The sequence below is a fragment of the Columba livia genome, chromosome 4 (genome assembly GCF_036013475.1).
Source record: "Columba livia isolate bColLiv1 breed racing homer chromosome 4, bColLiv1.pat.W.v2, whole genome shotgun sequence".
NCBI classification, from domain to species: domain Eukaryota; kingdom Metazoa; phylum Chordata; class Aves; order Columbiformes; family Columbidae; genus Columba; species Columba livia.
This window is the reverse complement of record NC_088605.1, coordinates 71,884,054-71,899,325: the sequence shown is the minus strand read 5'-3', so window position 1 is coordinate 71,899,325 and position 15,272 is coordinate 71,884,054. Positions and strand designations below refer to the sequence as shown.

Genomic DNA, 15,272 nt, shown 5'->3' with positions numbered 1-15,272 from the left:
CTGGAGTTTGGTTGGGTTATGGTTGGACTCTATGATCCTGAAGGATGAATCACAAAATATTGTTCAGAGTAAATACTTACACCAACTTATTACCCTAAAAACAGTTCCACCACTTACAGCCTTCAGAAGTATCAACTAATTTGGAAGAGTGGGCTGCTGTTAAAATAATAATGAATCCAGCCTTTTTCCTTTCTCACCCAGGCTTTCTCTGGTGGGGTTTTTGGTGTCTTTTTTTTTTGTCTGATTCAATAAAGCACTAGGCAAATTTTAATTTTAAGCACAAGCTTAAATCCCTCTTGGTTCAGAACAGCGTTTCCACACGAGTCAACGGTAGCGAAGGCGGGGGCCTCACAGCGCTTCTCCCCGCGCTGATCAGCCGGGCCCGGCCGCAGCCCCGGCCGCGGGGCGGAGCGCAGCGCTGGTCCCGCCCGGCCCGGCCCGGCCCCGCCCGGCCTCGCCGCCTTCTCCCGCTCGCTCCGCGCCGCGGGCCTTCGCCATGGCCTTCGCCACCCGCCGCTTCGTGCGCGCCGCCTCCTCCACCGCCGCCACGGCGGCCGCCAAGAAGCTGATCGTCAAGCATGTGACGGTGATCGGCGGCGGCCTCATGGGCGCCGGCATCGCCCAGGTGAGCGCGGCCCGGCCCGGCCGAGGGGACGGGGAAGGGGAAGCGGAGGCGGCGCCGCCATGGCGGCCGTTGGGCGGCCGTTGGGCGGCCGTTACTCGCGCGGGCCCCTCCGCCTCCCGTCGGGTGGTGCTGGGGCAGCGGCCGCGGTTCGCGCTGAGGCGGCGGGGGAGCCCCCGGTTCCCGCCGGGCGTGTTTGCCCCCCGCCGAGCCCGCTCCGGTGCGGCGCTCCAGAGAGAGCGGGCGGGAGCCACCAAGGTCAATCTTTTAACTTAAGGTGGTTCTTAAGACAAAGTGTGGACTGCTAATAAACCAGGCAGCGTGTAAAGCTATTTGGGAAACGCTAGTCCAAGAAAGAAGCTTCTAACTTCGCTAAGGGAGCAGATCAAGTGACATTGTACAAGTTATTGAAGTAGAATACAGTGAACATGTAGCTGTCAGTCTTCTGCAGAATTATGAAGTGGTTAATATTTAAGTAGGAGTTACTTTCCCAGTGTTTAATCTCAGGCCTTTGGCTTTCGAGTTCAGCTTTAACCTGTTGCATTGAGACCGAGGACTGAACGGCCCTGTCAGTGATTTAAGATTCAGACATTTACTTGATTTACAGAAAAAGTCTGTTGCCCAAGATAAGGAGGGTGGTTCACAAACTTCGGGAAGGGTAACTGGAGCATGCAGGTGTCCCCAGGCAGAAACTGACCGGAAAGCTGGAGTTCATAATTAGCAGTTCTCCATTTTAATGAATTTCTTTCTCAGAACTGAAGATTTCTCTCATTCCTGGCAGATCTGTAGCAGGAAGAGTATAAAGGCTATTTTTTTTTATAAGGTTTTATGTAGTTGTTATTAATCGGCCTGGTAGAAACACTCCTCTGTACCTCGATACTTGAAGTTTCCACTGGACGTACCTTGAAAGAACTTTGAAGGAAGTTAATGTCATGTTTGCAAACGATGCACGCTATGCAAAGATTGTAATTCTGCAGGGAAAGTGAACTCTACATACTCTGTTAGACTGCACATTTTCAGAGAGCGGCTTGTCAAGAGAAACACGTCTGGTATTTGGCAGCAACGGGTTGCAGTCTCCTGCCGCTGTTAAGGACCAGGGATTGTTTTGCTGACCATCTGCCTCTGCTTTATCAATCCAAAATTATCTCAAAGCGGAGACTATTATAACACGGGGGGGTGGTGTCTCCTGTGCACCCTATTAATAAAGATTTTCCTCTTTAGAACACTTACGAAATTATCCCTTCTCTTTCCTTGCTTTCTCATACTGTGAGGAGAAGCTAACCTCTGCTAAAATGTACAGCTTAAAGCCAAGAACTTACACTTTCTGATTCCGCCATGTGAAAATGACTTCTGTATGAAAACAGCACCAGTTGAGTCCCCAGCTCTCTTGTGCTTTTTATTTAATATTCAGAAAGATCATTGATAGAAGAGTCAGTATGAGCTTGTGTTTGAATTGCAAGGAGATGATCCAACCTCCTGCCCTATTGCTTTCCTGTCCATGCAAATATGATAAGAATGAGCCAGGAAAAGGGAGATGATTTTTGTTCTATGATTATTTTGCCAACTGGTCAGTGATAGTGTAATTGTAAATGGATTATCAGTGAAACATCACTTATAAAAGTGCTTGCTGTTGATTGTTCTCTCAAGAGTGGAGGGTCTTGGTTTGCCATTGCAAATGATGAGTAGCAGATAACATGTTGGGAGTGCAAGCCCATGCTTGGTTTAAACGTTTCTTGTGCAGTTGATTTTGTTAAAGATGAAATTTAAAAAAATAAATAGATAAAGAAGTGTCCAGCTGCAGACTGACACCTTGTTAAAGCTGTGCTGCTATAAAGCTATACTAATGCCAGGAAGTCTGGCATTTATTTATTTGCTGGATTACTGAAGCAACTTGGATGAGAATAGCACCATGCTTTTCTTCAGGAGGTATTTCTGTGTTTTTCGTATCAATCAGTAGGTCTTGTGGGCAAAGGAGAATCTTTAGTCTCCATGTGCAAGGTGAATGTAGAGTAAAAGTTTGCAGAAGGTGAGCTCTGAAGTTGTGTGACTTTAAAAACAGACCGTAGAACCATGGTTTAACATCTGTTTTCCACAATTATTATATTACAAATCTGTTTGTTCAAGAATTCTGAAAGTTAGGCTGTTGCTAACTAACAAGAGAAACATAAATTAAGGAATAGTGAAGTAACAGGTAACAGACAGGTGATTTTTAATAGACTGTTGCAATGTGAGAAAATGACATAATATATTTGAAATTAATACCGAGCGAAAAGCCAGCCCAGTAGTGCTGTCTGTAGCCGAGCCAATGTTTGTAGCAAGTACATAACAAGAAGGAGTTTGTGGGCTGTTCTGGTCCATGCAGAGCATGTGAGTGGTGAACATTTCACTTCTCCTGGCTCCACTGTTGTGTTCCTGATGTTGCAGGGACACTAGTGGCTTGAGAGCAGAGTTGTGTTACGTTATGACCTGGGAGCACGGGGCAGCCATCTCTTACGCCACCTGCTCACCCTGCCGCTTTTGGTCTCCGCAGCCCTTTTTCCTTACGAGATGCAGGGATCGCAGCTGAGCCACTTGCTGTTTTCAAGGCAGCTGTTTGTTCTCCAGCCGTAGCCGCTGGATCCAGGCATAGACAGTGTTCTGCATGCAGCTCAGGGGGAAATAGATTTGATTTTCCTTTTCCCTCCAGTTGAGACCTTCATCTCCTTCCCCTCTGCCCCAACTGTGTGCGCATTTTTATGATTTTTCTAGTTAAATGCATAAGTCTTCATTCAAAGTTCTTTACTTCTCTGTTGCCTAATTCATTGCCTAGTGTACTGTCTGCCCTAACACAAATTAATGTGGTAGGTTGTTTTGTGAAATCAATATTGTTGTTGTTTTTCCAGGTTGCAGCAGCCAGTGGTCACACTGTGGTGTTAGTAGACCAGTCAGATGAAATCCTTAAGAAGTCTACAAAAGGAATTGAAGAGAGTTTGAAGAGAGTGACAAAGAAGAAGTTTGCGGATAAGCCTGAGGTTGGTATCTTCTTTATACCTCTAGGAAAACTTAGGAGAATAGAACTACCATACCGAAGTTCTGATGTTCTGTACAGTTATCCGTAATAGCGCATAATATACTGGCTTAGAAAGAAAACTCTTCTAGTGTGCTGAGGAACTTGAGGATTTTTTTGTTTTGGTTCAGGGAGACCGAAAGCTGTCTTACCTTATTTTCTTTCCTTCATAGACTTCAGCCTTGAGATAAAGATTTAAAACAACTTAGTGACCTTTTAAAACAGATGCTAAATGTGAAATGGTGCCAGATTATTAATCCTAAGTTAATAAATACCAAGATGTCTTTGAGTGCTTGCCTGGGAATGTACCAATTTTGTCCACAAGCCAGTAGTAACAAAATTGCCTTAATACCTTTGTAAGGACTCTTGTTTAAGACTTGGGCACAGGATTACTGCAAAGGAAATGAAAGCGCAAGTTTAACTACCCTGAAATAACATGAATTAGATGTATAAGATACTTTGCATTTACATTACTGAGTAATACGTACTTACAGCAAGTCACTGTGGAGCAGTTGATGCATCTAAATTTGTATCCCGAGTATCCTAAGGGTTATTTTTTGCTATGCCTGTTTCTCTAAATTCCACAGCAGATTCAATTCTTCTCATGATGCATATCAGCATATATACTGGTATTGATGATTACCAGCATGAATGATGCAGCAGACAAAGGAAATGAAAAAGGGCTTGTTTGTGTGAGGCAGTACAGAATAAAAAATATAGTAATACCAGGATAACCAGAGCAGTATCATTTCCTATACAAAATTATGGGGAGTCTTTTAATCCAAAAGAAAATTGCCCACATGATGCTTGTACATTATATATGGCATGATACACTAGTGTGTGGGTATGTTTTCACTTGTACTGTGTCTCCATTTACCCTTGGTTCAAAGTCTTGCAGTTCTGTTTGGTTTCTGTCCTCACAAACTATGTCAGTGATTGACAGATTCACTAGTCAGAAAACAGAATGATTTTTCCTCACATTTGCACTGAAATTATAGTGGGTGTAAGCCTTTTCATTTCCTGAAGCATTCATGAACAAGCACATGTCCAAATTCAAAGATCTCCTGTTTGCTTTGAAGCAGATTTGATTGGCTAGGGAATTCTTGGCAGTTGAAAGTATTGTATGTGTATATACTTGGAACTTGCTCACTGATTGGAAATGTGGCAGACTGAGTTTTTCGAGGGCTCAAAATAAGGGATTTGAATGTAAAAATAAATTAAATCATTGTAAATAGATGTTGCAACTTCTTGGAAATGTTTCAGGCTGGTGCTGAGTTCATTGAGAAGACCTTGAAGAACCTCACAACAAGCACAGATGCGGTAGCAGTGGTCCACAGCACGGATCTGGTGATAGAAGCCATTGTGGAGAACCAGGAAATTAAAAATGAGCTCTTCAAGAGGCTGGATAAGTTTGCTCCAGAGTACGTGTATTTTTCCTGTTACCTTTTGAAACTTAGACTTATCTTCTGGTTTTGTTCTTACACCATTAGTTCTGCATTGTCTTAGCTGCTTTTTTAAAAAACAGGAGTTTTTCTCACTTTAACTAACTCCAGACTGTCATGTGGTATGGAATTGTTGTTGTGCCAGGTGCATACGCTACAAACACTTCCAGGTGTATCCAACCAGATTTCCTCACTCCCTGCATTGCTTCATTTGATGTGCTTCTGGGTATGTGTAGTCATAAGGTTTGTCCATCTACTCAACACATTCAAATGCAAATGCACAACAGTAGAATAAGCTTGTCCTGGTATGCATGGGCTTTGGTTAACATAGATGTTCCCATATATAAATAAAGAATTGGGATGATAAAATATTTGTTCTCAGCACACCAGGCATGAACAAGTTTTAAGTAGTCTCAATATCTTAGCTGCAAGTTACAGCACAATAGTGGGTTAAGTGAACTAAGTTTACTTTGTATTACAAGGATTTGGAAATAGCTCATTTCTCATTATTGTGTGTGAGGTAGAAGCGTAAATAATTTCATAGCGTGCTCTCAGTTGCTTACAATCCCTGGAACTTTCTTTGAACTGTATTTTGTAACTGTTGGAAGTTACTGTTGAATTATTTCCAAACCCAAAAACACTATTGAGTGTGCAGCCTGAGAAGCTTGGTCCTTGTCATGGATGACTCAGAATCACAAGACCATGACTGTTTGCAGGTTGAGGATTTAACTAGTACAGCTAAATCTGGGGGTATTGGCTAAGAGGTGTTCTAGGCTAACTAAAGAGCTAGGCAAGCTGGGGCTTGAATATAATGTCAAGGGAGAAAAGATGTTCTCATTAGTTGATTTCAGCCTGGGGAGATTTTCAGGCTGTCTCTTATGGTCTATAATCAAAATTACCTGGTACTTCTAAAAACAATAAATGATCACAAACAACAGCGCACTGAGCACTTGTTATTACCCTTAGTCTGACAGACAAAAGTAAGTAGGTGCCTTTGACAATTATCAGGATACCTTGTCATGATTAGATTTTGTGAAAACAGGCCATTGGTTGCCTGACTCTTTGTTCATAGTCAGCAGAGAAAGGTAATGAGCAAATCAGAGTGTATTAAATGGCAAACTGTCTAGAACCAGTCAGCAAGGAAAATGGGCACAATGACTTGAAGCCTCATTTAATAATATGTGTTTTTGGAACACCTGAGGCTGTTTTTTGTAAGACTGAGCTCTTTATAAGCATAGTTGCCTTAAAACATAAAATTCTACATTTCAGAGTGTTAAAAGATGTTGGGAATTGTTCAGATATGCTCATTTCTGTAGCAAAAGGTGTGATTTTGCAGCATTGGGACAAATGACATTAGACAAGAAGCCTTGTTAAGAAAAATTATGATAAACATACAAATACCTTACATGTAGGGTAAAGAAAAGAGAAGTGAATGGTGAAGAATATGGATTGCCATGTAGAAAGCCTAGGTGAAAAGAAAGAAAAGCTAGTAAAATAGTGAAATTTAGTAGCCAAGTGTTTAAAATGTAAGCTATTATATACAAGTGGTAATTTGTAATTAGGTGAGGAATATAGAGTTGCAGATCGCATGAGCAGCGTGGGGAAAGGCACAAATGTCTGTGAGTGTTTCACTGTGTTAGGAGGCTTTATTCACCTCCATGATTTAGATTTAGATCTCAAGACTTACTGTGGGGGTGGCTGATAGCTGATCGAAATGTGAGAGGCTGGGTATGACAGTCCCTCGGACAAGGTGAACAATGATGCCTTTGGAAGTTAAGATGAGTGAAACCCGGCATTTTTCTTCTATGTACTGTATCCTGCGTCTCATGTTTCCTCAGCTGCAACAGCCACATGTTTGTCTCCCATATTTGCGCTATGATGACCTCTCCAATGATGATAAGTCAGGTGACAGCACAAAAACAGAGCATTGCATTAAAAAAAAACCCAAAACACAATTAACTTACTTCCTCTTCCTTTTTCTCTATAAAAGAACTACAGTTCCTCTCAAAGCAGATCTATAAATTGAGGGGGGTGGGAAAGCCATGCTTTATTGAGAGAAGTTGTTTTTACGGGTGGGGAATGAAGGATAATCTGCAGGAATGTTTCTGAGAATTCTGTGCATGGTTAGACGATGGGGGTCTATTTATGTTTAGTGCGCCAGTCTCCTACTGTCAGAAAAATAGCTGTCATTTATGCATTCCCTGTGTTTCTTTTTTTCCAGGCATACGATATTTGCAAGCAACACTTCGTCCTTGCAAATCACGCAGCTGGCCAACTCCACCACCAGGCAGGACCGATTTGGTGGGCTCCATTTCTTCAATCCTGTGCCTATGATGAAGCTTGTGGAGGTCAGTGTTTCATAACATCATCGGTGCAACTGTCATCACTAAGAATTCAGTTAGATTAAAGAGTTTGAAGCTCTTCTGGTATGGAATAAGCTGCCTATAGTGACCAGAGGGTCTCTGTTGATGGGTGGGTTGACCAGAGGTAACTCCTCCAAGTTCTGAACTGCCAACATTGGTGCCATTTATAGCAATGGTTTCAGGCAAGCTGGTTAATAAGAACTACTGACAGCTTGAACAAAGTCATCCAACGACTGACAGAGGAATTGGATTGTTATAGGTTTAGAAATCAATAGAAAATGATGTGCAGGTGAAATCTTACTGCCTTGTGACTTTCGAAACCAAGTCAGTCATGTTTGTTTCAATGTTCCTAATGAGTTATCTGGGAGTATTACAATATCTCCCAATCTTTAAGGAAGTATAAAAAGAAGTTTTTACATTAACTCTTCAGATGTGTTTTCTAAACATACTCTCTTTGGCTACATCATACAATTTCTAATATTACTCTTGTTTTGTGAATTTCTGGAATAGTGTTCTGGATTACAGTTTAATCATTGCTGTACTGGGAAATGAGAGAGATTCTGCATGTAAATTTGCTTATGCTCTCCCTACCTTCCCTCTCTCTAGGTCATCAAGACTCCAATGACCAGCCAAAAGACTTTTGAATCACTTATGGATTTCAGTAAAGCAGTAGGAAAGAGTCCTGTCAGTTGTAAAGTGAGTACTCTTTGGTTGTATAGCGTTCAGAAGGTCTGTTCTTGAAAACTGGTAATTTTTAAGGTGGTAGGTTTTAGTAGATATAAGAGAGCACTTCAAGAATAGCCAGGCTGCTTTTTGTCCAGTTTCTTTTCACTATTAAAATCATTTTGACAGAGAAAACACACACATTTACCACAAATTCCTCAAAATAGAGTGACTCTAGACGTCCTGCAGAAGCTGGGACTGGAATGCTTAAGCAAGAGCTCGTCTTTAGCCATGCTAGAGACAACACTACTACCTGTTGTACTGTGAGGCAGCTGGATGGATCCTCCAGGGTGTGTGCTCAGTGAAAGTTTTGCTTAAGACAGCAGTAACTACACCAACATCAATCTTTATTGCTTCACAGCTTTGTTTTTTGTTTGGTTTGGTTTTGTTTTCTCTAGAGGAACACCCGACATCCTAAGCACACTCTTCCCAAACCATTAAGTTGTGGTCTGGGTACCTTTATGCAAACTGTTGCCTTGAGTTTCACAGCCCCCAGGAGATATTTGGTCATAAAAAGAAGGGCCTGCAATCCAGTAGCTACCAGTAATTCAGCATCTGGATGCTGGACTTTAATTCTGGCTGTACTGCTAAATTGCTCTGTGGCCTTAGTTGACTTCTGTTTCTGTCATGGTTTTGTAGTATGTAATATGCAGAATATATGATAAATTATTGTTATAATTTAGCCCGGGTAGAGGGTAATGCAGTCTCCATAATTGAACCGTCCCTTCCCAGAAGGAAAGTTGCTTGGAATTCTCTGGATTAAATATTGAGATAAAATGGCATGAACATTAAACATCTGAGACAGTAGTAGTATACAAAATAATACTATATTTGCAAGGGTCTTTCTCTTTTCTTTGTATCCTTTTATTTAGATTAAAGCTTGTGGAGAGGAAGTTCTGTAAGAGTTTATCTTCTTCTGACAGCATGTATCTTGTCTTTTAATTGATAGCATTGGTGTTTGCTATTGGAGTGATCCTAACTTTCAATAGCATGGCTTATCAGTGAGCAGTGGGGCAGAAGTGCACTCTTTAGTGTTTCTAGTAGTAACTGTTAGGGAAGAACTGCTCTTCTTGTATCCTTCAGGAAATTGTATCAGCAGAATTTCGCTAAAGAAAAGAGGTTTGCCAACTGGCCACTTTAAATTGTTTTGAGATTACTTAAGTTGGGGCTTGTAGTAGTCTTATTGTTCTTAGTCGTGATGACTGTTTGTGCCATTCCCTGATTGGGAAATTAGTCGTTTTTGTTTTAATACTGAGCAGATAGATGAAAAATACAGTTTAGAGAATACCTGAAGTTGATGATTTGATAAGTGTATTCATCCACATGTTTATTTAGAATCCATTATTTTTCTTTTCATAGGATACTCCAGGGTTTATTGTAAACCGTCTCTTGGTGCCATATATGCTGGAAGCTGTTCGACTTTTTGAGAGAGGTACTTGTTGGGATATTGACTTCAGGGAATGTTGGTGTATAACGCTGCTAAATGTTATATCCCCTCAGAAAAGCCTTGGGATTCCCTCAGAACTTTCAGACCTTAAAGGCTGGAAGTGAATAGTGAACATAAAATATGAGCCAATATGGGCAGCCGGAAAGACTTTGTCTTCACTTTGAAATGTCTGTATGTGCAGAATTGGAAGCTACTAGTTACATGTGTGGGAAATTTCTGGTGGTGGGCAATGTTTCTGGTTTGGAGATGACAAGGTGAGCGTAGTGCCATTGTAAAAATACCCTCTGCCAAGTAATCAGGAACCCCCCTCTCTCCGTCCTGAGAGACGTTAATGAATGTGGTTGAAAAACCCCATAATGAGACCATTAGCAGAGTTCTCCTGAGTTCACTTGTGTTGAAATAAAACACCAGTTTTCATGTGAGGTAAGTAGTATAATACTCAGTATCACACTACAGTACCAGCATACAAGTGATTTGGACTCCACTATTTCCCCATAAAACCTCCTGTTTCTCTTCTATGTCTTTTTTTTAGACATAGGTTCTTTAGGAACTCCCATCTCACTGCTGGTCTCTTTTACACTAATGCTGAGGGTGGGTAGAAATAATCATGAATCACCAAAGAACCACTAAATTTTTCAAAGCATTGATGATCGTTTTGAAAGGGAAACAGCCAATAATGTAGTGGATAAAGAGGAAATTATGGAGTATGATTGCTTTTGTTTTAACTGCTCTGCTCACAGCTCCACGCTGCTAAGATTTATCTGAAACATTTTGGTTTTGAAATCTGTTTTTGTACAGATCCATTATCAGGATCCCCCCCCAATATACTTAAAAATCTCTTTTATAGCACATGGAAGAGATGGTTTGATCTCCAGAAAAAATACATAAGCCAACACTACTTGTTTATACATCAACAGATGTACCTAATTCCATCTCCAAGGGAGGAAAGAGCAGATTTAGTGACTTGAAAGGCAAAGGCATGGATGCAAGGGGGCACTATTCTCTTAGAAAAATCACCATTTTAAATAAAGTGTATGGGTGCCCCATTGTGTGTGAAAGAGGCGCTTTTGTTGGCATGTATCATTAGGCATATTTCAGGAGAACTTCTAATTAGATGTAAAAGAAGACAGTCACTGGGATTGTATGTTAAAATCGACTGCTTTCTGCCTAAGCAAAACAATATTTTGATTTCATCCTTATTCTGTTTGTATTTTGTTCAACAGTAGGATATTTCCAAACTTGTCAATTTATTAATTTTTAGCTCTAATGGAATCTATTTAAAAAGCTGGCTAATGTTTTGAAAAGCCGGATGGCTGTCCTCTAATTCATGTTTTCCGTTGAATCAGGTTAAATTTTAATCATATTCTTTGCGTTAATTCTCACAGTAGACACTTGAGCCAGATTGTCATCCACATTAGTATGAAATCAGGTCTCTTTTCTGGCACTGAAATGCCCTTTTATTGGGTCAGTCCTTGAGTTTATAGTTATACAACATCTCCTTGGATTAAATGTGTGCTTTTGCATAGGTAAAGTACCTTTGGTATATTATCAGTGATTTAACGGGCCATACTATGAATATTAATGTATGGTCGCCTGTATTGCAATATTTGTAGTGGAAAGCTAAAAAAGCAGTCAGTCAACTTTCTGAGTAAATCTGCTTTAAAGTAGGAGACTTGCCTGAACTAGGGGTACAACCCTTGTGTGTCCTTTTACTATATTTAATTGTATTTTAACACTGTATACAGTCAGGTGGCCAAGTCTCAAGTTTGACAAACAAAGTGGTACAAATCCGTTGATTAAAAAGTATGTACGTCTGCATCAACTTCAAATGAGTTCAAGATTTACGTGCGTTTGAATTTGGGCAACTGAAATCGTGTTAGAATTAGGTTAGGCTAATTTTCTCAGTTTCTCAGAAATAAAACGTGATTTAAAGAAAATAAACGGTCCGTTTTAAAGAGTGAAAGGAGATGTATTAAAATTATTACTTCATACAGAACTTTCACTGAAGTTGTTGCCTTTACAAGAGATTCTGAAAGTTTATTTCTAAGATTCTCTGATGTGGGGTGCACAAATGGCACGGGCTATGTCTGCCAGGCTTTCGGACACTCAATGTCTGTACGTATGGAGCTTGGACGTTACTTAACAAGTACCTCTGGGGTTTAACTTCATCCTGCACAATCTCTTCAGGTCACTCCTATCTGCCCTCTGGTCTTTCTGATAGGTCGAGCACAGTAGCTGTGGCTCCATCGATAGCATAGTGATCTGTATTGAAATGCAAGAGGAAGCTGGAAAAATGGAAAGCAGGTTGTAGGGTGCTTTTTATTTTGGTGTGTGTGTGTGTGAGATTCAGCTTTATACTCCAGCATGTGTATGCTGACTCCAGTTTTTGTGGTTCAGAAACGTGCAGAGATTTCTGTGAAGAGCTGCACCAGGCTGAAATAACACCTTGTTAATTATTTATAAGTGGTGCCAAGCAGATGCAGAATCTTCTCTGTTCATCAAACTGTCAATCTTTTCTCTAGGAGATGCATCAAAGGAAGATATTGATGTTGCTATGAAGCTTGGGGCTGGCTATCCCATGGGTCCGTTTGAACTGCTGGACTATGTTGGGCTGGATACCAGTAAATACATTATGGATGGTACTGCGCGCTTATTTTCTTCTATTTTTCCCCTTTTTAACTAAATTGTAGATTAATTTTCTGATGAAAATCTAATTCTTAATTAGTTTAAACTAAATGTTTATGGCATAGCTTTTTAACTGTTGAGGAGAAAGGCAAGAGAATTAAGCTCAGACTACTGTATGAGCACAGCATTTGTACTGTGTGCCCGTGGCCTCTGTGCATGGGGACAGAACAGTGTGGATTCGCTGACTTCATCAAGTTCCAGTGGAAAATGATAATAATATTAGTGGAACTTTATGTAACTAAAAAGAATCAGTGGGCAGAGAGACAGGTATTGGAGGTAAGAAATTCTGATTTAAAGAAACCCCAAATGTTGAGACTACCTTTTCTTTTTCTGCCAGCCACGTTTTCATTCTCAAATAATAGGAAACCAAATAAATTTCTTAGAAGATGCGAGTACGCCATCTCCCTTTCATTTCAGTTGATAAGTGGATGAATGTCTGTACAATAACAAAAAAAGAGATGTAACTGGTGATGGCTTGTTGATGGTTGTATTATTTTGAAAGAGCAGCCTAAATATTCTGTGAGGCAGAATGACGCTTTCAAAATGGCATCTTCAATGAATCCTCATTTGCTTTTAGCCAATACTGCGGAGTAGTGTTATATTGTTCTAACTGACCATGTCTTTCACAGGTAGAAATTCAACTTGGAATTCCTTTCCACTTGAATTTCTTTTCAGCGTAGCCTTCGTTTTATTTCCTCATACTTAACTATATTTTAAAAGTTCTCCTTTAAAGTATTAAAAATTCTCAGTCATGGAGATAAGGTGTTCAGAGTAGACTCCACCTAAGGACTAATTGCTAGGTTTGCTTATAATCATCAACACTGAGCTGTGCTTTATGACGCTGTATTGAAGGGTTGCAGAGAGTCTAGACTAAGTTCCAAACCTCCTTCATTTTTGGAACACTTAATATATTTTTTGAAGGAGATGCAGATCTCTGTTATCTTTGCATATAAACAGAACTCTTGCTAATCCATCCACTTCTGTTCTTTCACCAGGATGGCATCAGTTAGAGCCCAACAATCCTCTTTTTGCGCCCAGTCCGCTCCTGACTAAACTGGTAGAAGAGAAGAAGCTGGGTAAGAAGACTGGAGAAGGATTTTACAAATACAAATGAACTCCAGACCTCGAGAGGTGTTAAAATATCTGTGTATGCTATTCAGCGTTGCCATATTACAGGTGAATTCTGTTTCAGCCTTCTCAAGGATGGCACAAGCTGCATTTAGAACATAACCCACCTCTGAACTGAGTGATCGCACTAGTTAACTCTTTCTCTGCTGAACGCTTGATTTGGTAGATAATTTTTTTTAAGTAATTCTGAAAAACTTTATATGTACAGTGCCTTCATCCAGATATTGATTTTTCAGGTGCAGAACAGAATGACAAGTGAAATTATGTATTTGGAACATTACTATATTAATGGGAAAAAATCCTACAAATAACCGCACTTTCTGAAAAATAAAGATTTCAACAATTCTGTATTGAGTAGCGTGGCTTGAAGTTGATGTACTTGGTTGTGGTCCACTGGGTGGCAGTGTCTTTTCATGCTGGAAAACGTAGCAACCGAAAAGCAGTGTTGTTTTGTTAGGGATTTACTTGAACACAGTGCTGATCTGTAGGTGTAAACTATAGTGCCTTGAACAATAAGTATTTCAATGCCGTGTTCTTTAAAAGTAAAAATCTGGCAATGGCAGGCTGTCACCTGGACAGAACGTTCCCAATACAGCATTTAAAAGCAGAAATCATGATTTGTGTTGGGATTTTCCGGCATTTTCAATTACAGGTTGAGGGCCTCCTTTTGCTAGGTGGTGTAGAAACATAACCTAGAGGTGGTTTCTATTCTGAAGGGCCTAAAACAGGTTTGAATTTTATTAACTAATCCAGGAAGCTAGTGAAAGCTTCAGATGCTTTCTAGAGTCCTGTAAATTTGCTTTATTTACTGGCTCTTCATTTAAGTGTTGTTTTTATACACTATTCCACTATTGTAGTAGCACTGTAGTACTTCAGGGGACTGAAATTGTAATCTGCACTGCGTAAACAGGTTGGTGTGTCTTCTGTTTTGTAACTGTATTTCTTTGGGGCTTAGCAGAGCCCAGATTTGTTCATGTGCTGCAGATCTGCCTTTTCTCCAAATACTGCAGAGCAAGTGGGCGTGAGGGTTGGAGTTCCAGTTCAACTGAGTAGTTGCCTTCTTTCACTTTGTTTATTTTGGATCTGCAAACTGAGTGCTTATATGTATATTTTAATTAAAGGAATTATGAATAATTATTTAACTCTAAGTTGCCTTTTCCTCCCTCTGCCAACATCTAATGCAGATTGCATATAGAGACTGAGGCTGACAGATGTTAAGTCCTTTGCACACAATCGCACAAGAAGTCTCTGAGTAGAGAATAAGGATTGTCAGTTACAGATGTGATTTTGGATCACTTGTCTTGAAAGAAGAGGGCCAAAGGAAAGAAATGGTACTGTAGAAAGTCTCTTTCTTTTACTAATATATTGTTATATGGAATTGGTTTTCCTAAAATACAGTCCACTTCTTGCATCTGAAGATCTGTTTCACTTGAAGGGTCTTAGTGCCTGTAATTCAATTTGGTGACTTTTAAGTTCTGCAGGGCGAAGTTTATTTCAGAACTCCTGTTTTCAGTAGTAATTAAAAATGGAAACATATATATTACTCTTGTGTCTTTAAAAATGCTATTCATTTTTTTACAAAAACATTTCGGCAGAATTAACTTGAGGCGTCTCCCTTTACTTGGAAGATCATCTTTAATTTGGAAATGCTTATGTTTATAGCAAGGCATAGGCTATTTAATAATAAATGCAAAATATTTTTCGCTATTTAATGTGATATTTTAGAACAACAAACTTTCTCTACAACAGTGTTTTTCTTTGAGGAGCTCTAACAGGTATGGTATGTATATATGTAATATATACAAGAAACCTGAAA

At 40.0% G+C, this 15,272-nt stretch overlaps 1 protein-coding gene across 1 annotated transcript; it reads left to right on the top strand.

Annotated features, from left to right (window-relative positions):
• The first annotated feature begins 412 nt into the window (after nt 1–412).
• On the top strand, nt 413–13,806 carry HADH (hydroxyacyl-CoA dehydrogenase). The gene is made up of 8 exons (XM_065062779.1): nt 413–625; nt 3,505–3,633; nt 4,932–5,089; nt 7,332–7,458; nt 8,080–8,169; nt 9,556–9,628; nt 12,166–12,282; nt 13,324–13,806. The coding sequence occupies exons 1-8, from the start codon at nt 497–499 to the stop codon at nt 13,440–13,442; spliced, it is 942 nt and encodes a 313-aa protein (XP_064918851.1). The 5' UTR covers nt 413–496; the 3' UTR covers nt 13,443–13,806.
• The last annotated feature ends 1,466 nt before the right edge of the window (nt 13,807–15,272 follow it).

Excerpts from the sequence above, each read along its gene's own strand:
- HADH (XM_065062779.1), top strand. The coding sequence starts at position 497 with ATGGCCTTCGCCACCCGCCGCTTCGTGCGCGCCGCCTCCTCCACCGCC. Across the intron at positions 5,090-7,331 it reads CTGGATAAGTTTGCTCCAGA|GCATACGATATTTGCAAGCA; the intron begins GTACGTGTATTT and ends CTTTTTTTCCAG. Across the intron at positions 9,629-12,165 it reads TGTTCGACTTTTTGAGAGAG|GAGATGCATCAAAGGAAGAT; the intron begins GTACTTGTTGGG and ends TCTTTTCTCTAG.